Here is a 25,358-nt window from a genome sequence, read left to right as displayed (position 1 = left end):
CTACTCTTGCTTCCTTTGGTGGAATCTCGGTCACAAGATGGCGGGAACAGGAAAGAGGGGGCACGCTTTTCCGATCCCTCCACCCCTCATCCCAGGGGCCCCAGCCTTGCGTGGCGCCTCCGGTCCCGGGCGCATGGCACTGCTGGCCAGCCGAACCCGCAGAAACAAAGGCCGAAAGACGCAGGCTCCTCTGGGGCCTGGGCGCCCCTCCTTAGAAGGCAAACAGGGAGTAGGGTCTGCAGTGGCCACGCCAGCTGGATGTGTGGCGGCTCGGCTCGCAGCGGGCAGAGGCGGGTATCTGGGATGCCCAGTCTGTCACCAGCTCCCGCGAGCACCTAGCGCATCCCGGGTCACAGCTCACCCCAGCTGCGCGCTCCTGGCGGAGCCCGGGCGCTGCAGGCGGACGGGGGCGACACAGGGGACCCAGATCCCAGGGAAGGGTGCTGCTGGCGCAGGCAGGGCCCGCGGAGGCCGAGCAGCAGCGGAGCTGTAAGAGGCGGGCCGGTTCCTTCTTGCAGGGCGCAGGATGTAACGTGTCTCGCTAGGGCAAGTTGTGGCGAGATGGGTCGTCTGGCGCAGCTCCTGGTCCTCCCAGTCTCCAGGCCGCGGGCCACTCCAGATCCCCCACCCCCCACCCGCCCCCTTCCCCTCTGTGATCTCCTTCTGGCTTCTTCCCTCGGCTCCCAGGCTCCTTCTGGCAGCTGGGCGGGACCGCGCGGGTCTAGACCGCAGCGCTAAAATGCGCTCCGCCAATCCGGCAGCTGGCGCAGACACGTGGTGCCCGGGCGCTCTCCCTTGCTGGCGCGGGATGCTCACCCCGGGAAGGCTTTTCAAAGAGAAACAAGATTTGCTCCTACACGGCGCTTGACTTGGGCCTCCACAACCAATTCCCCAGCAGGGGCTTTATATGATTTCTGCTGAGAGGCGTTTTAATCGCAGAAGTCTGCAGATGTCAGGGACCTCGAAGAGGCTGTTTAACGCAACCCTGCTTCTGGATGACGTGGAAAATGACATTAGGGACTTTTTATCAAAACACTCCAGGATCTAAACTCCCTCAAGTTTCCTCGTCTCCGTTATGCCCACTTTCGGATGAAAAAGCACAGACCAGACCTCTGCTGATAGAAAATTAGGCAGCGGGAGTTGGTGGGAGATGTCGTCGGCCAGGAGTAGAGTTCCTGTTCTTTTAACCTAAAATTGGAACAAGTGTCCTGACAGGGGGCAAACCTCAGAAGTTTTAAATAACGAGTAATCCACAAAATATGTACTTTAGCAACCACAAAGTTGACCGAAACTGAGAAAATTGAGTATCTGTTTTGCAAAATCTGAGTTTGTATGGTGGCAAAAAATAATTCTTAAATTAGAAAGAAGTGGCTGCAGAATTTTTACTAGACAACATATCACTATTGTCCACAAGGGCCTTTCCTGGTTCTTCTCCCTGACTGAAGCAACCTTATATTAATATACTTCAGCACAAGATTTTATTTAAACATATTTATGTTGAATTCCTTGCTTTAGCTTTATTTGAAATCATAAGGCCTCGGATAGTCACGGTGGGATTTTAAATTTAACTAATTTTAAAATGCTTTGAATTTGAAAGAATATTCAAGATCCCCATAAAAATCCTTTCAATAGTATCAGTAAAAATTTCAAGATAAAAAGTTCAGGCACTAGGAGGTAGATAGGGCCATTGCTTTGCAAAATCTGTACTCATAGCCCTCCCTGTGTGTGACAGTGGCTTACTTAATATTATATGATAACATAACATTGGAATATCATGTATTTCCCATTTCCCCATTGTCAGTGTGTTACTGCACAGATTTAGCCTTAGACTAAGATGAACCAATTTACTTTGGCATGGCCTAGCAGCCATCATACATTCTTGATCCTTTGCATAAACCACTTCTTAGACCAATTGTCATATTAAACACGTTTTTAAATATTGAGGTATTTGTCTTGTCCTATTAGAACTTCATATTCTAGCATGCTGAGAATGTAGTAAATCCTCAGATAAATCTTTGTCTTTTCAAGAAAGAAATGATTCTAAAAAGAGAAATAAAAACGTTGATGGACATTAAGCATTTTGTGTAGTAATTAAAGATCACTATACTAATACTATACTATACTTTTGTTTGGTTTCTCAGTAAGTGCATCAACTTTCACCTACTTTCTAAAGCCAGGGACCTGGAGTTCAGCGCGCTTCCTTACATTCCTCCATCTTCACTATCCAGTTCTTCAGAAAATGCTGTTCACGACATTGCCCAACTTGAGGCTGCCATCATCTCACATCAAGATGCTCCTGTGGCTTTCTAATTGGCTTTTTCCCTCACCTCTGGTTTCACCAAAATCTAGTATAGTAATTATAGTAATATTAAAAAAAATTTTAATTTTATAATTAAAAACTATAAAAATTTTGTGTAGTAATTAAAGCATTGTAGCTGAATTATCTCGTTTTTGTTTCTATTTTTCTTGTTTGAATATAACAAGTTTTAGAAAGTGAAAATTACACTGAGGCAGGAAATTAGATGATTAACATGTTATCTAGTTATTATTAAACGTTGCCAAGTTTTATAGGAATAAAATCAAGATTAGATTTTCAAAGTGGGACTATGAGACAAAATAATTAATAGGTATCGAACCAGATAATACATGGAATTTCTGTCTTTTCTTTATCACCTTCATACTAAAGGACATTAGTGAGGTATTATCTAATTGTTTAATTATTAAATAATTAATAGGTATTGATTGAACCAGACAACACATGGAATTTCTGTCCTTTTTTTTTTTTTCCAGTAACCTCTGAACTCTTTATTGGCATAAGGACATGCTGCTCTACTGCCTCAGTGTCTCACAACTTTGGTGTCATTGGTCTCAGACACCACGTTGCCGTCCACTATCCTGGGAGTCACCACTTGGTGTTTTGGATGGTTTGCGTGGAGTTGCTGCGTTCAGGGCATCACCAAGGTTTTGAAGTCCTCCCCATCTTCCAGCAGGCGGCAGTAGGTGGCGATCTCAGCCTCTAGCTTGACCTTGACGTTCAGCAGTGCCTCATACTCCTGGGCCTGGCATTGCCCCTCTGCCCTGGTCTGTGCCAGCTCTGACTCCAAATGCAGCAGGACCCCATTGAGTTGCTCCATTTGCATGGCATAGGGGGCCTCCATTTTCCTCAGGCTGTCCAACAACCTGGACTTCCGATTTCTCATGGAGTCCAGTTCAGTCTTCAAGGACTGGACTGTACCCGTCAGCTCTGTAAGCATTGTCTTAGCAGCTCCAACCTCAGCAGACTGTGAGGTGACCACTGAGGTGCTCTCCTCAATCTGCTGGGACCATTTCTTGGCCAGCTCTTCTTGGTTCTTCCGAGCTAGCTCGTCATGCTGAGCCCTCATGTCTGCCATGATCTTGCTCAGGTCCTGGGATTTGGGAGCATCTCCCTCCACAGTCAACCCAGAGCTGGCAATCTGGGCTGGTAGGACTTTTACTTCCTCCTCATGGTTCTTCTTCATGAAGAGCAGCTCCTCCTTGAGAGCCTCAATCTCTGTCCCCAGCTGCTGTCGGGTGACATTAGTGTCATCAATGACCTTGTTGTCGCTCTCCACAGACTGGCGCATGGCCGGTTCTGTCTCATACTTGACTCTAAAGTCATCAGCAGCGAAAAGGGCATCGTCAATCTGCAGAACAATGTGGGCATTGTCCACAGAATTTGCACAGATCTGAGCCCTAAGGTCCCCGATGGTCTTTAGGTAATACACCCAGTCTCTGACCTGGGGCCCCTTCTTCTCCAGGTGTTCCCGGATTTTGCTGTCCAGCCTCTGATTATCGGCCTCCAGGTTCCTTACTCTGTCCAGGTAGGAGGCCAGGCAGGCTTTCAGTTCTTGCATGGTCTCCTTCTCAGTTTGGATGCCCCCTATTCCTGCCTGACCTCCAGCCATCCCCGTGGCCAGGCCCCTGGACCCCCAGCCACCCTGGAAGTTGGTGGAGCGGGACACGGAGATCCAGGAGCTCGAGCCTCTGGCACCTGCATAGACGCTGGCTGCACTGCTGGTGGCCGGACACTGTAGCTGGGTGCCTGGACTGAGCCCAGGGACCAGTAATTGCTGGAGAAGGTGGTGGAATGAGTAGTGAAAGACATGGTATCTGAAGAGGAGAGGACAAGACTCGGGCGAGCTCTGGCCTTCTTTCTGTATCACCTTCATACTAAAGGACATCAGTGAGGTATTATCTAATTGCTTAATTATTAACTATTTTGCCTCATATTCTCACTTTGGATATCTAATCTTGGTTTTATATATACATATATAGTTTAAAGAATAATAATAAAACAAACACCTGTATATTAACTCCCAGGTTAAGCCGCATTTTAGAAGCCACCCTCTGCATGTCTACAATCATCCCTTTCCATCCTCCCAGAGATAACTAGCGTCCTAAGTGTTGGGGATATCATTCCCCTGCATTTAGACACTAGGTGTCTATTTCTAAATATTCTGTTACTTACTTTTGAAACACTGAGGAGCAAGCAGCTGTGTAAGGCTGAGTTAGATGAGTATCTGGATTGGTACCACCTTGAAACAGGCCCTTAAGAAAACTCCAAGGAGCTAAGGGACCAGGCTGTCCCATAGCCTGTGCCCTTTTTAGACCATGTTCCTACTACCTGAATTCCAGATTTCCTGTACAAACAATCCAAGCCAATTGCCACAGTCTTCGTGAGCTGCTTCCTCAGGTCCATCTTCTCAAAGGTGGGCTGTGCCACTTCTGGTTAGACCCATGGGGTGGCCACGGTCAGCAGTTTGCTAGAGGTATTCAAGGAGAGTAAACATCTGGGCTGGAGGATACACATCCATGTATCCTCACTGGTTGGGAGGGTGCCAGGGTGGAAGCAGAAGGGGGATGTGCCTGGGAGCCTGACTGAGAGTTCAGGAATTTTAAATGCAAACCTGGCCTTGCAGCTTCAGATTCCTTTGAGTAAGAAAGTAAGATGGGCCACAACTTGCTCAGCCTGGATTGGGTGGCAAAGGAAGAAACCTGGTGACATATGATACGTAGACCTTCATTTGCACTTTTGAGCCAGGTCTAGCATTTGTCAGAGCCAGGCCTATCCTGGTCATAGTTCATGAGCCATCAGGAAAATGTTAGCATGAGCGAGTCCTATTCATGGGGCTGACCATATCAAGGAAGGAGACTGATAACACAACAGAAATATGATGTGAAGAGGCTGCTCTGTTTTTTTTTTGTTGTTGTTGTTTGTTTGTTTTCTGGTTTTGAGTTCACCCTGGCCTATACCAAGTTCTCAGGAGATGGTTAAAGCAGAACTTTCTGTTGGCAAAATGCTCATTTAGTGCTCTAAGCTGTTTCACGCAGCAGGACCTAGAGGGCAGCACAGGCACTGCACCCAGAAATGGTCCAGGCAAGCCCGAGACAAGCTTGAACTGTGTTTTATTCTCCAGTTCAAATCAGCATTATTCACAGTAGCCAAAAGGCAGAACCAACTCAAATGTCCATCAACAGGTATGAATGGGTAAACAAACAGTGGCATAGCCATACAATGGAGTATTATTTAGCCTTTAAAAGGAATGAAATTCTTGTTAAAGAATGCAGCATCTACACATGCTACAACATGGATAAACCTTGAAGATATTACGATAAGTGAAGGAAGTCAGGTGCGAAAGGTCAAATATTGCATGATTCCATTTACATGAAATGTCCAGAATGGGTAAATCTGAAGACTGTTATATTATTGATACATAAATGAGCCCAAAATTGTCCTTTTACATTTCTTATATGTTTTGTACTTCTTAGGCAAGGATCTTCAGCTCAAAAGCCCCAAATGTAAATGTTTTCACATCCAATTGCTTTAAAATAGCCCTAATAAGCATATTTTTAGCCATTTAGAGCTTTGCGTACCCCACACAACTGCACAACACTGACTAGCCATTGATAAGACAACCTTGGGCCTATTAATGACCTAAAGCCATGGCTACCCTTAGAGCTCTTTGACCCAGAGATTCTCCACCTTGCTGCCCAGTGACTTCACCTAGTCACGTGACCCCCTCTTCCCCAGGGAGTTCCCTTGCTTTCCTCCCTCTTGGGTGGTGACCTCCATGTCAGTATCTCTAGAAGGTCCCCTTTTATGGCAGGAAATCCTGTCAAAGTGCTACTCACCTAAAGCTCCTTGGATGCCACTGCCACATTGTGGTCAGGGTCATGTCTTTTTCCTTTTGGTGCTAATTAAAACTCAATAGTGGGCGGCGCCTGTGGCTCAGTCGGTAAGGCGCCGGCCCCATATACCGAGGGTGACGGGTTCAAACCCGGCCCCGGCTGAACTGCAACCAAAAAATAGCCGGGCGTTGTGGCGGGCGCCTGTCGTCCCAGCTACTTGGGAGGCTGAGGCAAGAGAATCGCTTAAGCCCAGGAGTTGGAGGTTGCTGTGAGCTGTGTGAGGCCACGGCACTCTACTCTACAAAAAAAAAAAAAAAAAAACTCAATAGTGATACAAAACACAGATTAGCAGGACCTGGGGGGAATGGGAAGTAACTGCTATAGGTACAGTTTTCTTTTATGATGAAAATATTTTAGAACCACATAGAGGTGGGGGTTGTACAATACTATGAATACCAAATGTCACTGAATGTTTCACTTTAAAAGGGTTAATTTTGATGTTTCACCTCATATTTTATTAAATTCATCTCAATTTTTAAAAAACAAAACAGGTGACAGATTGGCAAAAGACATCTTAGTGATGACAGACTTCAATTTATCTCTTGAGTTACTCTACTACAATCTGCCCCAGTAACCCTTAAGGTCAACCCTGCCCCCCCTCATCCTCTTATGAATTCCTACACCTCTCTACTGGGTTGAGTTCCTGTATCCCATGTTCCTTTTTTTTTTTTCTTCTTTCCTTCCTCCCTCCCTTTCTTTCTTTTTTTAAGACACAAGGTCTCCCTCTGTCCCCAAGCTGGAGAGCAGGGGTATGGTCAGTGCAGTAGTGTGATCATAGCTCTGTAACCTCAAACTCCTGGGTTCAAGGGACCTTCCTGCCTCAGCCTCCTGAGGCTGGCTCATACTACCACACCAGCTAATTTTATTTTTATTTTTGTAGAGACAGGGTCTCTACAACTCCTGACCTTAAATGATCTTCTCACCTCAGCCTGAGCCACCTCCCTCGGCCCCATGTTCTTTTTTTTTTAATTGTTTTAAATTAAATCATAACTGTATACATCAATGCATTTATGTGGTACAATGTGCTGATTTTATATACAATTTGGAATGCTTACATCAAACTGGTTAACATAGACTTCACCTCACTTAATTATGTAGATGTCTTAAATGTGTTAAGACGTTTATACTCTACTTATAATAGACTTGAAATGTACCCTTGCAATATACACCACCAATTACCCTCCCTTCATCCACCTTCTCCCCTACCCTCCCTCTCTTCTTCCCCTGTTCATCGTGGGCTATGGTTGTGTTTTATCTTTTATATGAAAGTGCGGGTGATTATATACTGGTTTCATAATAGTACATTGGATGCTCTTTCTTCCATTCTTGAGATACTTTACTAAGAAGAATATGTTCCACTCCATCCATGTAAACATAAAAGAGGAAAGTCTCCATCCTTTTTAAGGCTGTGTAATATTCCATGGCCCCATGTTCTTATATCTAACTTTATGCTCTCATTTTGGTGTAGCACATCCTTTAATTGTGTCTTAAGAAAGGATGCTTGGGAGATAATTTTCTTGAGATGTCTGAATGTACATTTTACCCTCTTCTTGATTATTAGTTGGACCCAAGTATATACAATTCTGTGTTAGAAATCATGTTTCTTTAGAATTTTGAAAATAGTGTTTCTTTGTTCTTCTTGCTTCTGATGTTAGGTTTGGGAAGTTAAAAGCCATTCTGATTCCTATTCCTTTGTATATGACCTGTTTTCCATTTATGGAAACTGATAGAATTTTCTCTGTACTTATTAAAATTTCATGATGATGGGACTTGGTTTGGGTTGACTTGCATATACTGTGCTAGGTACTCCACAGCCCTTTTCAATCTAGAAGCTTCTTCATTTTAGGAAATTTTTTATTTTGTGGTTATTTTTCTCCTCTGTTTTCTCTGTTCTCCCTTTCTGAAACTTCTTTGGAACTTCAGGACTAGTCTTTTAATCATCCTGCCTTTCCTTTTTTTTCATATTCTTGGCATTTTGCTTAAAATTTTCCTCAACTTTATCAATTCTTCTATTGAATTTTTTCCATTTCTACTGTCATATTCTTCATTTCTAATTTTTTTGTTCTTTATTTCTCTTATAATAACATCCTGTTCTTGTTTCATAAATATCTTTTTGTTTCTGGCTATACATATTAACAATATGTTTTTCAGATGGGTGGGGTGGCTGATACATCCTTGCATTTTGGGAGGCTGAGGCAGGTGGACTGTTTGAGCTCAGGAGTTTGAGACCAGCCTGAGCAGGAGTGAGACCCTGTCTCTCCTAAGAATAGAAAAACTAGTTGGCACAATGGTGGGCAAAGTCCCAGCTATTTGGGAGGCTTAGGCAAGAGAATGGCTTGCGCCCAGGAGTTTCAGGTTGCTGTGAGCTAGGCTGATGCCACAGCACTCTTCCCAGGGTGATGGAGACTCTGTCTCAAAGAAAAAAACTATGTTTTTCAAAATTTTCTTCTTCCTACATAATGTTCCTTCTCAATTGCTTTACTCTGTTGATCTCCAGCTTCTTTTTTTCAGGAGGCTTATTTATATATCTGTTCATCCTTGATTGTCTGCCTATGATTAAGAGTAGTTGGATTTCTGCACTCTAAGTTTCATATACGGTGATCTGGTTGGCCATTTGTTGGAGATCCATACTTATCATTTAGATTATTTGTTTCACTACAGTAGGCTTTTCCAATATACAACCTGGAACATAATGGGCTAGTAACCAGCATTGTGGGTGCTAGGGGGTTAAGAAGGATGGAAGAGGGGCAGTCTTTGCACTCACTAATTACTGGGGAGACAATCCCTTCCTAACCCCTGTTTTCAATATAGTACCCATGCCCTTAATTGTGGCTAGCATCCCTGAGTCCAGACACTCTTTATTTTCCCTTCTCCTAGGAAGAGACCTCCAGATTTCCACAGTATAGGGAAGAGTAGTTTCCCATTGACATAAGTTGGGGTAGGAATTTAGGAATTCAATTGCTTCTCAATACTTCTCAGTTCTTATTTTAGTGCTCCCCATTCCTACTTCTGGAAAAACTTGGTGCTGCCAGTTTGTCAGTGTTTTTAGAATTCTGGCCTACAAATCTAATTGCTTCTCAGCTTTTTCTACTGTCAATTGAAATTCAGCTTTCTCAGGTTCTAAGTCAATTATCATTCTTCCATTTTATTGTTATTGTCTCCCACTCTTGTTTTCTCCATCTTTATTGGATTTTGCCATTATAAATATAACCACTTTCCTTTAGTTTTAGAGGGGTGTCCTTAGATGCCAGTGTTCAATGGTCATCATAACTTAGAATTTGAATGTGGGACCACATATTGAGGACAGTAGAGCAGAATGATCTACGGCAATATCAGTAGCTGCAATATCAGTCTTGAACTGCCTTCCTCTGGATATCTTTTCCAGGTGAGAAATAAATTTAACTTTTTTATCAAGGCATTTATTTGGATGTTATCTTTTAATCCAAAAATCAAATTTTAACTGCCTTTAGACTCTCCCACATCCTGTGATTATTCTGAGATTACAGAGTGCTGTTTGTGGGATAGTTTAACTCCAGTTGCCTTCATTGCCACTCAAGAATTAAGTTCCTGGGAGACAGATGATAGTTGACTTAGACACATGCCCATCCAAATGGTTTGGCAAAAGACAGTGAAAATCACAGCTCCACCAGAATTATATGAAGAAAAGGGTAGCAAGGGAAGGGACCTGCTTAGAGAAAAGTGAAAAAAGAAGTGCAATGTTCATTAAGTCTTACCCCTTAGCTGCCTAGTGTGCACACACATGCATACTCTTTTCTCAATACATGTCTTAGTCCATTTTGTGTTGCTACACAAGAATGGATAATTTATAAAGAATAGAAATTTATTTTCTCACTGTTCTGGATGCTGGGAAGTCCAAGATCAGGGTGTCAGAAGGTTTAGTTTTCTGGTGAGGGCCTCCTTGCAGTGTCCTCACATAGTAGAAGGCTGAAAGGCAAGAGAGCTTGGAAGAGCAAACCAGCTTTTCATGAAGCCTCTTTTATAAAATCCACAGTATTATTTAGTTTTCTTTAAAGTCCAATAATTTTATCTAGCTATGTCTCAGGGTTGATAGCTCCAGAACGATTTTTCCTGGTACAAAGTATTTTATTTTAATCTATAGATTCAAATCCTCCTTTATTAAAAAAAATGTTTTTTTGGGGGGGTTACATATTGAGACATTTTTTCCAATTACTTCAGTTTGCCCTAGGGCCTGCAGAAATGTTTGTGTAAAATTAGAATCCTTTGCCTGCCTTCCATATCAATTATTTTCCTGACAATCCTTCTTTTAAAAAAAAAAAAGTTATTGAAGTATAACATACATACAGAAAACTATACAAATTATAAATGTATACTTCATTGAATCACCTTTTATACTCCCACCACCATGTAGCCACCATTCATATTTTAATTCTCTGTAACATTTTACTTAATTACATTTTGCTTACTTTCTTCCTTCCTATACTCTGTCTCTTACTAGGTTTTCAGCATGACTTTCCTTTCCAATTTTAACTTTGCTGTGTTGACTTTCTTTCCTCTCCATATCTTTCCATCCTTTGCCAATCCTCAATTCATCTCATTGTTTTTTCTCCTCTTTACTCAGTTCTTTATTGTTGTTTTGTTTGTTTTCAGTATTGCATACATACAGCAAAGTGCTAAATATTAAGTATACAATATATAATATATATCCATGATCTGTGTAACCACCACTGAGATCAAAATATAGAACTTTTTGGGGGGGTTCCTGTAGCTCAGTAGGTAGGGCACTGGCAACATACATCGACGCTGGTGGGTTCAAACCCGGCCTGGGCCAGCTAAAACACCAATGACAACTGCAACAAAAAAATAGCTGGGCATTGTGGCGGGTACCTGTAGTCCTAGCTACTTGGGAGGCTGAGGCAAGAGAATCACTTAAACCCAAGAGTTTAAGGTTGCTATGAGCTTTGATGCCACGGCATACTACCAAGGGCGACATAGTGAGACTCTGTCTTAAAAAAAAAAAATATATATATATATATATTTATATAGAACTTTTCAAATATGAAGTCTCCTTTTGCTCTTCACAGACAATAGCCCCTTACACAGAGGTAATTGATAGCTTGACTTCTGTCACAAACAACAGATTTGTGTTGCTTAATCTTGTATGTCATATAAATTGAATTATAGCCTTTTGGTTTACCTTCATTTAATCATATGAATGAATACATGACTTTTTTTATAATGCATTCTCTTGACAGACACTTGAGATGTTTTCCGTTTGGAAAGTACTGTACAAAGCTTTTTTGAACATATGATTTCATTTTTCTATAAGTAATAGCTAGGAGTGGAATTGCTTGGTCATAAAGTAGATAATATGTTTAACTTTTCAATACATTACCAAATAGTTTTCTAAAGTGGTTGTACCATTTAATACTCCCACTGTGTGCAACAATTGATATTGTCAAACTTTTTTAAATTATAAACCATTCTGGTGGATGTGTAATGGCATCTCATATGGTTTAATTTGCATTCCCCTGATGGCTGATCAAGTTGAGCATATTTTCATTTGCTAATTGCCCAATCCTTTCCTTTCTGATTTCATTTTTGAATGTGCTGAATTTTTCTTAAAACTGCTTTTGCAACAAGTTTGTATTGTTAAAACTAAACTCAGTCAGGCTGAGAGAGGTGGTTGACACCTGTAATCCTGGCCCACTGGGAGGCCAGGTAGGAGGACTGCTTGAGCTCAGGAGTTCAAGACCAGCCTGAACAAGAGCCAGACCTCATCTCTACTAAAAATGAAAAATAAAGCTAGCCAGGGATTGTGGTAGGTGCCTATAGTCCCAGCTACTTAGGAGGCTGAAACAAGAGGATTGCTTGAGCCCAAGAGTTTGAGTTGCTGTGAGCTACAATGCCATGGCACCGTATCTGGGGCAACAGAGTAAGACTCTGTCTCAAACAAAACAAACAAACTCATGCAGATTATAGTTTTAAAGAATTAATTTGATAGACAGCAATTCACAAATTGGGCATTTCTAGATGCTAGAAGGGGTAAGGCTTTTAAAAGGTGAAAACAGAAGTAAGGCAAAGAAAATATATGGGTGGTTTAAGTAGAGCAGTAGCTTATTTATTTTATTATTTATAAAATTTTTTAGTAGTTTTATTTAAATCTCTCTAGTGGAAAGTACCTAGTTAGAGGTTAGTTGGTGGTTTATGATTGGTTAAATTTAATTTTCATTTTACTGTTTACACTAAGTTGGGTTTGGTTTGCTTAAGTAGGAACCTATGGTGCTGAAGCTGCCTCAGTCTAATGGTCACCCAATTAATTATTTCAAAACTACAGAGGAAGAGATTGAGACTGTGTCCCTCTGTTCTACACCAGCCATAATTTTATTTATTTGGTTTGTAGAGACAGAGTCTCACTTTACTGCCCTTGGTAGAGTGCCGTGGTGTCACACAGCTCACAGCAACTTCAAGCTCTTGGGCTTATGTGATTCTCTTGCCTCAGCCTCCCGAGCAGCTGGGACTATAGGCACCCGCCACAGCGCCCGGCTATTTTTTTGTTGCAGTTTGGCCAGGCCTGGGTTTGAACCCACCACCCTCAGTATATGGGGCCGGCGCCCTACTCACTGAGCCACAGGCACCGCCCCAGCCATAATTTTATTATAGCTCACATTTTTGAATGAATTTATTTTTATTTCTCTCATACAAAGGGAGACAAGCAGAGGTAAGACTCTTCCTTGTATAAAGTTTCCTTCTGCCAAGGGAATAAATTGCTTCTTGGGACATAATGTATAATGGAAGTATCTTTTAGGCCCATATCTTTTGCCTTTTGGAACCAAGTGTGTTCTGAGTAGCTTCTGTCACCAACCAGTACATCTCATTCTTCTTATTGCAAACAAGATTGGGTTTTACACTACAGGGTGCATCTCTAATCTTGGAGAAATATCTTCCCACCTTTTTTTTGCAGTTTTTAGTCAGGGCCAGGTTTGAACCTGCCACCTTTGGTATGGGGCCGGTGCCCTACTCCTTTGAGCTACAGGCGCCGCCCTCTTCCCAACTTTTTAAAAAGATGTGTGTTAGCAAGCATCCTTTTCTGTTTGTCATCCCTCCCACTTACCTAGGGATTTAGAATTTCAACAGTTTTCTATAGTTTGTAATTTACTTTGCTCTTTCTAATTTTGTTGTTGTTGTTACTTTTGGGTGAATTCAAAGAAACAAAGAGGGAGATGATGACTTGATGCCACCATCCCTAAAATAGAAGTTTTGATAAATAGCACTTACAAAGTTAGAGCAGTTTCCTCTCATTTTTTTTGAGATTATTTTCTTTTAAACATGAATGAGTGCTGTATTTTATTTAAGGTTGTAAAGATCTGTTGAAATGATGATTTTTCATCTACCCATTAATTTGATGTTTCATTAAAAAATGTTTTGATGTGATGTTGAGCTATCTTTGTATTCCTGGATAATGTCTTGGTTACATTTTTTTCCCACCCACTGATGAATTTGATTTGGAAATATTCTAATTAAGATTTGTCTATTCACATAATTTGTTCAATCTTTTTTTCTTTCCAGATTTAGCACCAAACATCTTAAACTGAGTTGGCGAGATCTTCTTTTTAAAAATTCTCTGAAATATTTTTTATAAGGGAGGGTTTATAAATCTGTTAGGACCCGGTGGCTTTTTTAAGAATGAGACATATAGTTCCTATTTTATTTTCTTTAATAGCTTATTAATGACTTATGACTTATTAATGACTTATAGCTTATTAATGACTTAGTGACTTTTGTGACTTATGTATTCTATCATTCTTTTCATCTTCATTTTCATATTTATTGGCATAAAGACATTTAATGTTTTGTCTTATAAATTAAAACATCTCTATATTTGTAATTGTGTACTCCCTTTAAAAAACTTTTTTTCTTGAGACAGAGTCTCACTTTATCACCCTCTGTAGAGTGCTCTGGCTTCACAGATCCCTTTAAAAAACTTTTTTTTTTGAGACAGAGTCTCACTTTATCACCCTCTGTAGAGTGCTCTGGCTTCACAGCTCACAGCAATCTCAAACTCTTGGGCACAAGCAATTCTCTTGCCCCAGCCTCCCAAGTAGCTGGGACTACAGGCGTCCCCCACAATGCCTGGCTATTTTTAGAGACAGGGTCTTGCTCTTGCTCAGCTGGTCTCTAGCCTGTGAGCTCAAGGCAATCCACCCATCTTGGCCTCCCAGAGTGCTAGGATTATAGGGGTGAGCCACCCTGCCAGGCCCTTCCCTTTAAAATTCTAATACACATCTTTTCACTGTTTTAAATCTTGCTCTATTTTCTAACTTCTATCATTAACTTTTCAGTTTAGGTCCTTCACATTTCTTCCTACCCCCAACCAGTAGTACCTCATTATTTATTTCTGTTTCTTTATTCTTGCTCTATAGTTTTTTTACCATCTTGAGATGAATGCATAATTTGTTTGTCTCCCCCCACCTTCTTTCGTAATAAAAGCATTTAAGTCCCTGCCTGGCCCTCTAAGAATTGCTTTAACTGCATTATACAAATTATGATTATATAGCATATTCAGTATCATCTAGTTCTGTATAATTTGGAATTTTCAAGATAATTGTGTCATTATCACAAGTAACTTAGAAATATATTTTTAGTTTCCAACATTTGACTTGGAAAACTTTGTTGCCTTCTAATTTAAGTGTATTATGCTGTAAGAACACAGAACACATGTAACCATTCTTAGAAATTTGTAAAAATCCTCTATGAACTAGTATTTGGTAGATTTTGTCAGTGTTCCATGAGTATTTTGAAAAAGATAAACATTCTTATTTGCTAGGTGGATAATTATTAATCATCCCTCTCTCTCTATATCTACATACATAACTGTCAGATGAAGTATTAGAGAAAGCTTGTTATGGCTAGGCACTCCAGGAGGCCAAGGCAGAAGGATTGCTTGAGGCTAGGAGCTAGAGATAAGTTTAAAGAATTAGTCACGCCCAGTGGCCTGGAAACTGTAGTCCCAGCTACTTGGGAGGATGAGGCAGGAGGATTGCTGGAGTTTGTAGTGAGCTATGATTGTGCCACTGCACTCCAGCCTGGGCAACAGGGCAAGACTCTGTCTCTTAAAAAAAAAAAATACATTATACTTTTGTATTGCAATTAAGTAATCAACTGAATAAAGATAACCTGATAAAATTAAGTATCATTCCCTGCACTAGAAAAAGTAGCATAATCCTTGGAGAAATCTGATTTTTCGGTATTCTTTATTTTTTTTTTCATTAACAGAATATAAAACTTAAAAAAAATTTTTTTTAATTTCAGTGTGTTTTCAGTCTTGTTTGGTATATTGAAAACATGAAGATACAGAATCGCAGATTTGAAAATTACCTGCTAAAGTTGGATTGGGTGGTAATGGTAGTGAAGCATACTATATCTGCTGATTTCCAGAGTAAGTTCCACCTGTTTGGTAATTTACACTAGAGTAGTTTTTTCCTACTACAATTTATTTTTTGTATATTTCCTACATTCTCAAAAACTACTTGTACATTTCATTATAGTATTATTTTGAGAGCAGGAAACAAAATGTATAAACTTCTAATTAGATGATTCAGTAATTTTGTGAAAGTAATTATTACCTACCACATTCCCATTTAAAAAGACTATCAGCTTGGGTTTCTCCCAATCAAAAGGCAGAATTGACTGCCTGTTTCTAGTGCTCTGGGAGGCTGAAGCATGTGGATGCTTGAGCTCATGAGTTTGACACTAGCCTGAGCAAAAGTGAGACTCTGTCTCTACTAAAAATAGAAAAAACCGAGGCAGGAGGATTGCTTGAGCTCAAGAGTTGGAGGTTGCTGTAAGCTATGACACTCTACCCAGGGCGACAGCTTGAGACTTTGTCTCAAAAATAAATAAATAAATAAATAAAATAAAATAAAGAGGCAGAATTGGCCTTTAGTGACCTCTGGTGGCTAAAGATATACATTTCGCATTTTCCATGTCCTTTTATGCTATAGCTGTAAAAATAGCTTGAACAAGTCAGGTATCATTGCTCTGGCTGGGATTAGATGGGTAACTATTAAAGGTTAGCCCCAAGCACCTGTGGTGGCTCACACTTGTGATCCTAGCAGCTAGGAGGCCAAAGCTAGAGGATCCTTTGAACTTAGGAGTTTGAGACTACCCTGAGTAAGAGTGTGACCTTGTGTCTACTAAAACCTGAAAAATTAGCAGGGCATTGTGGTGGGTGCCTATAGTCCCAGCTACCTGGGAGGTTGTTGAGACAGGAGGATTGCTTGAGCCTAGGAGTTTGAGGTTGCTGTGAGCTAGGCTAACATCGTGGCACTCTAGCCTGGGCAACAGAGTGAGACTGCGTCTCAAAAAAAAAAAAAAAAAAATGGTGAAGGTGATCCCAATAGTTATGTTCTGGATTACAGTGCTTCTTGACTTCCCATGAATTGGCTCTCAAAGTTATCATCTTCATCCTGTATCACTGAGGAGTTCTACCAGATCATTGCCATTGTCAATATAAAATCTACCATCAAAAAATTTAAAAACCTTTCCTTGACTCTTACCCTCCTTTGAGTAGAGCCCCATTACATTGCTGTCTTCCAAGCAATACTCTTTTAAAACATTTATTATAGCAATTTTCCAACACACAAATATCACCATTTTGCCATTTTTACCATAATTTAAAACATTGTAGTAAAAAACCACATAAAATTTACTATTTTAACCATTTTTTACATATGCATTCAGGTTAAAAATACTTCAGGGAGACTGTTCTGCAATTACTGTAGTGCCTTTATCAGCTCTCATTTAGTCTTCAACCAGCTCTTGACTTTTGCTCTCAGGCCTCCACTAAAACTATCTGACAAAGTCACCAACCCAGACGTCACTTTTTTCATTCTCATCTTAGCCTCTCTATAGCATTCTTTCTTGAACTACTACTTATGTTCTGTGGTAGCACACTTTTCTGGTTTTCCTCTTACATTTTGGTAGATTCAGTAGTCTCCTCTTCTCTCAGTGTACTTTTCACATTCTCTTTAGGTGATCAAATCCAGTCACTTGGCTCCCAGCTTTATAGCTCCAGCCCATTCTCTTCTCTGAACTACATACTCATAAAACACATCTACTTTAACATCCGGAAGGCATTGCAAATATAATGTGGCTAAAAAGGAACTCTTGGTTTTCATTCTCCCCAATAGCTCCTCTTCCTTCCTCAAACCTCCTAATTGTTCAAATAACTGGTATTTTTGTAGGAATTACTTTTGATTCTTCATTTATTGCCATTTATTAATCTATTTGCTTCTCTTCAACTCTATCTTTGCTGTTACTACTGTAGTTTTTTTTTTTTTTTGTAGAGACAGAGTCTCACTTTATGGCCCTGGATAGAGTGCCATGGCCTCACACAGCTCACAGCAATCCCCAACTCCTGGGCTTAAGCGATTCTCTTGCCTCAGCCTCCCGAGTAGCTGGGACTACAGGCGCCCGCCCCAAGGCCCGGCTATTTTTTGGTTGCAGTTTGGCCGGGGCCGGGTTTGAACCCGCCCCCCTCGGCATATGGGGCCGACACCTTACCAACTGAGCCACAGGCGCCGCCCTACTACTGTAGTTTTAAGTCACCATCATTTCACCTGGACTGCTGCAGTTACCTCCTAACTGGGCATATTATTTATCCTTCTACAATCTATTGTATTATACAGCAGCTAGAATGGTCTCTTTTAAAACTAAATCTAATGATGTTAGTCTTTTGCTTCAAATCTTCTGGTGGCTTCCTGTTTTCAATAAAATAAGTTTAAAACTTCTAATAACAGCTTAAAAGGCAGTATATAATTTGGTTCCTGCCTACCTCCTGACATGTCATACCACTGTTCCCTAAGTTTATTACACTGCAGCATGCAATTCCCAAAATATACGATGATTGTTTCCATTTCAAAGCCTTGTGCTTACTATTTCCTCTGTCAGGCTCCTAAAGTGACTGGATCCTTTTCACCATTCAGGCCCTCATTCACCCGCACCTCCGCCCCTCCCTCCCCCCCCCCCAGCCTTTATCTATCAGCAGCCCTGCTGGCACTGCTCCAAAATATACCAAATACTACAAAGTCTATTTTTACCACGACTGCCCCGGTGAATGATAATCTTCTATTTGTGGCAGATACATTAGTGCTCATTGACTGTGTTGCCCAACTAACTTGGGCAATACTTTGAAGTTATTTGGAGTCATGTCATTATCATTAGTTATACGCAATGGAAATATAAGTCACATGCATCACTTCTGGATCTATGCTATAGTTTTCTTTCCATGCTTGGGGCTTCTCTGGAGAAAGGAGAAGTGACCACAGTTTGAATACATTATTTCAGTACTTGTAAGGAGCTATCCTGTTGTGAAGAAGCTATCCATGAGCCTTGGACTTTGTGTTCTTTTGTATTTTTTGTGTATTTTGTATTTTCATTTTTGTTCAGTTCAAAATATTTTCTAATTTCCCTTGAGACTTCCTTTTTTTGTTGTTTTCCTTTTGTTTTGTGTTTTTAAGACAGAAACATACTTTGTTGCCCAGGCTAGAGTAGCATAGTTGCTCACAGCAACCTTAAACTCCTGGTTCAAGCAATCCTCCTGCCTCAGCCTCCCAAGTAGCTGGGGATACATGTATGCACCACCACACCCAGATGGTTTTTCTACTTTTAATAGAGACAGGGTCTCACTCTTGCTCAGGCTGGCCTTGAACTTCTAAGCTCAAGGGATCCTCTTAAATTGTTCTCCGAGTGTTAGCATTACAGGTGTGAGATACCGTATCTGACCAAGACTTCCTCTTAAACTATGGATTATATAGAACTGTGTTGTTCACAAATGTTTCGAGATTTTCCTATTACTGTTCTGTTGTTGATTTCTAGGTTAATTGCATTATGATTAGAACAAGTATTTCATATGATTTCAATTGTTCTAAATTTATTAATGCTTGTTTTATGATCTGGATATGATGTCTCAGCAAATGTTCCATGTGCACTTAAAAAGAATGTGTACTCACCTGTTGGTGGGTAGTGTTCTATAAGTGTATTTAGAGTCAGTTGGTTGATGATCAGTTCCTCAGTTTTTTGTTGCTGATTTTCTTTTTATTCTACCACTGTGAGAGAAGTGTTGAAGTTTACTTAAAATTGTGAATTTTTCTCTTTCTCCTTTCAGTTCTGCAGGTTTTTGTTTCATGCATTTTTTGAAGCTTCATGTTATATTCGCTTTATGCATATTTTGATGCTCTGGGTGCATATTATTAGGATTGTTCTATCTTCCTGTAGAACTGACTATCAGAAATATTACATAAACTATTTAAAATATACTATTTATTTATTTAGTTCAGTGTAACAAGGTGAAATTTTATTTAAGAAGAACAAAATGAAAGTTTAGAGTACTTCCAAAGAAGTGGGTCCCTCTCATGGTGGAGAGAAGGTGAAAGAGATGGAGACGCAAAGGCCTATAGGGGTATACCCTCTTCATTTGATATTGGCTGCAAGTCTTTTATTGGCCTCTCTGTGCCTTCAGGCATTATTGCCTTTTTTATTGGTCATTGGTGACCTTGGGTTACCTCATACCCACATTGACCTTGTATTTCAGAACCAATGTTAAAGAATATTTAGATTGTGTTTGAAAACTTTTACCTCATAATTAAAACAAGGCAGGCTATTATTTAAATGTACTTGTCCACATTTTAAAAATGAAAGAAAGTACTAGAATTTTTTCTCTTTTTTAAAAGACATTTTGATAATTAGCTGGGCTAAAATATAACTAAAGTATGTATTTAACAACAGGCTGGGTGAGTGGTTCACACCTGTAATCCTAGGATTCTGGGAGACTGACATGAGAGGATTCCTTGAGCTCAGGAATTTGAGACAAGCCTGAGCAAGAACAATACCCTGTCTCTATTAAAAATAGAAAAATTAGTTGGGCAGGGTGGTGCCCACATGAAGTACCAGCTACTCAGGAGACTCAGGCAGGAGGCCTGAGGAGTCTGAGGTTGCAGTGAGGTTTGATGATACCAATGCTCTCCAGCTGGGCAACAGAGCAAAACTCTTGTCTTGAAAAGAAATAAGAGCACAAGTTTTTAAAGATAAATGCAGAAGGATGCATATTGCAGTATTTATTATATTAACTATAATATTACCTATTTTGTTTTTAATTCACGTAAAAAGATGTTTAAAATTACTCTACTTGTTCCTCAACATTTATTTCTTCCCATAGGTAATCCATCAGCAAATCTTATGTCCTTTACCTCCAAAACGTGTTCTAGATCTGTTCACTCCTTTCTACCCATGTTGTTTTTCCTGGTCAATTAAGCATAGATCAACCTATTAAAAAAATCTATAATCTTTTTAAAGTTGGAATATCATAATTCATTTAAATATGCCACCATTGGTTTTAAGTCTTTTGCTGTTGTAATTAATAGGCAATAGAGATTTAATGTTTAATTTCTAAAAAGACTGTGTAAATAAATGCTGAGAAATACAAACAATATTTATAGTAATTTTCCCTACAATCACGGGATTACTTTGGTTTTTGGTTTTATTGGCAAGAGTCATTGGCTGAAAAGCATGCCAAGACAAACACTGGAGGAAACATTCCCAAGCATTATACACATAATTTTAGCTTTGTATGTGTATTTCTGTCTAAAGTAATTTACCTTCGTTGTTGTAACATTAGGTTTTTGAAGGAATACTTTGTAAAGCTTAGTTCCCCTCCTTTTCTTTGGAGACAAGAGTCTTGCTCTGTTGCCTTCCTTGGGTAAAATGCAGTGGTGGGGTCACCACAGCTCACTGTAAACTCCTAGGCTGATGCAAATACTCCTGCTTTAGCCTCGCAAGTAGCTGTGACTACAGGTGGGTACCATCATGCTGCCTAATTTTTCTGTTTCTTTGGTAGAGACAGGCTCTTGCTCTTGCTAGGGCAAGAACTCCTGGCCTCAAGTGATCCTCCTCACTCAGACTCCCAAGGTGTTAGGATTACAGATGTAAGCCTTCGCACTCACCCTGTAAAGCTTAGTTCTACTACTATAGAATTCAGTTATATAACTGATCAATAAATGTTTAAATCATGCAGGACTAATAGACCCTTGTATTACTTGCTGTTCTTATTTTCTAATACAAAGTCGGTCATCTCCTTAATAATTTTTTATTTCCATCCTTAAAACTCCTTCAGCTCTGCTACTTTTTCCTTAAGACTATTGTCATAAGCAGCATTCTGGTGATAATTCATAGTCCAGGAACACTGCATTTTATTTACAAAGTTCTTATCTCACCATGTTCAGCATTTTTGTTAGCTGCCTTGGCCACAGCACCTCATTTTGCATGATGTCTTCACAAGTATACTTGTGGGCAGTGAAATTATCTGCCTCTTTTTTTTCACTCATACTGCCCTGTGATAGCAAGAAAAAAGAGCAAGCAAAAAAAAAAAAGAAAGAAAAAGAAAATCCCAAGGAATTTCTGAAGGGGTCTCATCTTTCTGATTTTGTTATTACCATGAGTTACAAAGGTATAACACTCTACAATTTATAAGAACCTTCATCTGCTTCATGAAATCTCAAACAAACCTTTGAAGCCCACAGTGGCTCATGCCTGTACTCCTAGCCTTCTGGAAGGCCAAGCTGGGTGGCTGCCTTGAGCTCAGGAGTTCAGAGACCAGCCTCAACAGCAGCGAGACCCGGTTTCTAAAAATAGCTGGGCGTAGTGGTGGGTGCCTGTAGTACCAGGTACTTGTCAGGCTGAGGCAAAAGGATCGCTTGTGAGGATGCTGTGAGTGATGATGCCACTAAACTCTACCCAGGGCGACTGTCTCCAAACAAAACAAAAAAAAAACCCCAAACTATCAGAGACATACCCACTTTACAGATGAAGATACCAGTTACGGTGTTTCCTGGATCTGGATCCTCTGCTCTTCCTACTATGCTGCCTTCCCCACAACTAATTAGGAACTCAGTTTTTCTTTTTGGAAACCATTTCCTTTGTATTAGTTCCCTTCGGAATAGATACCTTTCTCCTTTTATCCTCCTTAGTATATCTTCAGGAAATCACTAGTTTGCTATCCTAGTTCTTAGGTTCTGAAGCGTGAGGTAGTAGTACCAAGAAAGCCGATACTTATCAGTAAAGTAGTTTAAGTATGCACTTGGCGGTGCTCAACACATACATACACACACACACGCACAGGAAACATCACTGGTGCACAACACGTGTGGGGGACCCCAGAAGAAATAGCCATAAACCAACTTAATGCTAAAATGAGTAAGTTTAAGTTCATCGTGTACAAGTTCATTTCAATGTCCTCGGGTAAGTCCAACATACAAGACCCTGTTGTACCTGTTGTAACAGTTTTCTTTTTCTCACAGTCCACATTGGCTGCTGTCAAGAATGCCTTGGCTGTCTCTCCCTGGTCTCTTCTTCACAGAGTCTACCAGAATCATTCTTCTTTTCCGGACAGTGGTTTGCTGGACAGTCGGGGGCGGAGAGGGGCTCCCAAATTTCCAAGACTTCGTTACTTACCCGCCTTAGCTCACTTACGTACTTCCCGTTGTCCCTGAAATGCTTTAACTTCCATCGCGCCACCTTAGTAAAATAAACTAAGCCCCAGCTTCTCTTGCCCAAACAGACAGGGTCTCTTCCGCTCAGCGGGACGTGGTGTTTACTAGCTCATTCCGATACCTCAAATCCAGGCGCCTTGAAGCGCCCCTTGGACTTTCTGGGACCACGTGTGGCCTTTCCATCTCAGAGGTGGCACTGCACCTTCCTCTCCAAACACCACACCGGTAAACCTCAGATTGCTCTGCTGGTCCCACTCGCGGACTAGCGCGCCGGACCGGCCCAAAAAGGTTTCGCGGCCTGCGCATGCGGACTGGGCGGCCTCACAGACGCCCGATTGCCTCCCTCAGGCCCGCCGCTGCCGTTTGGAGATAGCTGACAGCACCACGACCGACGGACGCAGCCTAGTGTGGTGCTTCCACGTTATCCTATCAGAGACGGGGCGGGGCGGCGGCCTCCACAGCCTATCAGCGCGAACCACGACCCCGGCGAGCCTAGTAGGTGAGCGGCCAGGAAGAAGGCGATTGGGCGGCGGTAGCGCTCCGGGGCGTAGCGTCGCCCGGGCCCCGCCCACCGCTGCTTTCCTTTGCTAGGCACCATCCTCCGCCTAGGCCTGAGCGAGAGCCGACGGCGGGCGGGCGCAGCTGCATCCTGAGCGCCGGCGCCGGCTGGTGGGCCGCGCACCCTTCCTTCTCTTCACTCCCCGCGCCCTCGGACATGGTGGCCCCCGGCTCAGTGACCAGCCGGCTGGGCTCGGTGTTCCCCTTCCTGCTGGTCCTGGTGGATCTGCAGTACGAAGGTGAGTCCTGCTCTACCCCTGCCGGGGGAGCGGGCTGCCGGACCAAGGTCCTCGGTGCTTCCCCGTCTGCTCTCGGGCGCGAGTCTCGGCGCAGCTCGGGAGGTGGGACGGGAGCCGGGGGAGACGCGGCCGGGTCTGGGCCTGAGCTCGCGCCAGGGCGGGGACCGGCGCCTGGTTCCGGGTTGGTCTGGAGAAGAGGTGAGGACACCAGCGGGCCGCGGGGCCGAGACAGCGGTTTTGGAGTGAGGAGCCGGGTTGCCGCGGTCCGAGGAGGCTGGGGTGGCACGGCCGCCGTGCGCCCCGCGGCGGGGAGCGGGTCCGGGCCGCGACTTGGGAGCACCATAGGACACGAAACTTGGGCAGCTGTTGGGTCCCTGGCAAGGCCTGGGGACGCTGTTGGTCAGTGGCGCTAGGAGGAGGCAGTGAAGGTGGCCCAAAGGGAAGACCTCTTTCGCTTTGGAGTTCCTGGGCGCGGGTAGCGGGGGCATGTCCGGCCGGGAGAAGTGAAGGAGACTGTGTTGACTGTTTAAACAGCGAATAACCATCAGTTTACCGTACGCTGTCGGGTCTAGAAGTTTTGGGTTGATGCTATTGAGGGGCTGGTGTTGGAATTCCAGCCTCAGGAGGGCTTGGTGTAAGTTTGTGGTTTTACAACTCCCAGCATGGTGTCATTCCACTTAGGCTAGCTTTATTTTTCCGAGTTCTCAGAAAGTTCACTTAAAAAGATCTGAGCGCTTAAATTTCATTTCAGCCCTACCGACTGGAATGTAGGCTATTCCAACAGAATAGCGAAAACAGAGGGCTGTCCCAGTTTAGGGGTCAGCGGGGAGGAGTAAGAATTAAAGCTGAAAGTGCCAATTTAATGAATGTTCCTAGCTTGGTTACATGTGTGAAGTATTCGAGTATAGTGACATATCACATGTATTGATATGTTTTCATCATAAAAAGAGCTAGTTGTCAAGGAGGGCCAATTAAACCCTCCTTTCATTCAGAGGGAGTGACAAATGAAAGTGGGGAACTGTTGATGGGTTTGATTCATGGCAGTGTTTTTTTGTTTTGTTTTGGTTCCCATGGTGATCCTAGTTTTTTTGAACCCCAAATCAAAACATGTAGTGTGACAATATTGGGACAAAGAATTTGACAGTGAAGAGGCCCCAGAAAATCTAGGGGATTGGAATTTGAAGGCATGGACTGTTTTAATATTACAGGTCTCTTGCATTTCTCATGCCTAGTTCCTCCTCCTTTTTATAGTACTTATGTCCAGTTATCACTAATGATTTATTTTGGGCACTTAAGAGAAAGTTGCCTATATTCTGTTTAATGGGGATTCTTTTTTTTTTTTTTACGTTATGGAGGTGCACACTTTTTGTGTAATGTGCATTTTTCACTAGCTTGCAGATCGTTTTAGAAATGCTGGCTGTATATAATTCTGTAATACTCTTGAACATTCATTTCCCTCCTGTGGTATATTCTTATAAGAAAATTATCATTAGAGAACTTTTCTGTGTAGGAGGGACGGTGACAATTTTCACATGAGTCCTGGAGTGCTGTCTTCTTTAGGAGCATTGCCTGTGTAAAGTGGTGGGTACTTGGTACAGGTAAGGGAAAAACAGAAAGGAAACTTTCTAGAAGCCATCTCTTATTCATGGAAGTATGTGGTATTATCCTTATTTTACAGATTAGGAAACTGAGAGTCCAAGAGTTTTATTAACGTTCATCTTGTGTATAGGCTGGAGACAGAAGTTAAGTGGCTGACAGTATCATGTGAGTCCAAGTCAGTGGTGGCACAGCTGAGAAAAATCAGTATGTTTTTGTTAGCTGTCAC

At 41.8% G+C, this 25,358-nt stretch overlaps 2 protein-coding genes and 1 pseudogene across 5 annotated transcripts in view; 1 reads left to right on the top strand and 2 right to left on the bottom strand.

Annotated features, from left to right (window-relative positions):
• The window catches only part of DZIP1 (DAZ interacting zinc finger protein 1), a 56,745-nt gene extending 56,100 nt beyond the window's left edge, over window positions 1–645 (bottom strand). For 3 of the 4 annotated variants that reach the window (XM_053563561.1, XM_053563562.1, XM_053563564.1), the window contains exon 1: window positions 362–644. The gene's annotated coding sequence lies outside the window, so the exon portion shown is untranslated. Of the gene's footprint in view, window positions 1–361 lie in introns of all 4 variants that reach the window. The other variant, XM_053563563.1, reaches the window with a different exon arrangement.
• On the bottom strand, window positions 358–22,753 carry LOC128566414 (keratin, type I cytoskeletal 18-like; annotated as a pseudogene).
• The window catches only part of DNAJC3 (DnaJ heat shock protein family (Hsp40) member C3), a 78,059-nt gene continuing 75,182 nt past the window's right edge, over window positions 22,482–25,358 (top strand). The window contains exon 1 of the mRNA XM_053563198.1: window positions 22,482–23,533. Within this exon, the coding sequence (XP_053419173.1) occupies window positions 23,452–23,533 (82 nt within the window). The 5' untranslated portion in view covers window positions 22,482–23,451. The remainder of the gene's footprint in view (window positions 23,534–25,358) is intronic.

This window comes from Nycticebus coucang, chromosome 15, assembly GCF_027406575.1.
Source record: "Nycticebus coucang isolate mNycCou1 chromosome 15, mNycCou1.pri, whole genome shotgun sequence".
Classification (NCBI taxonomy): Eukaryota; Metazoa; Chordata; class Mammalia; order Primates; family Lorisidae; genus Nycticebus; species Nycticebus coucang.
Note: the sequence above shows the minus strand (reverse complement) of the source record. Positions and strands in the feature narration are given on the sequence as shown.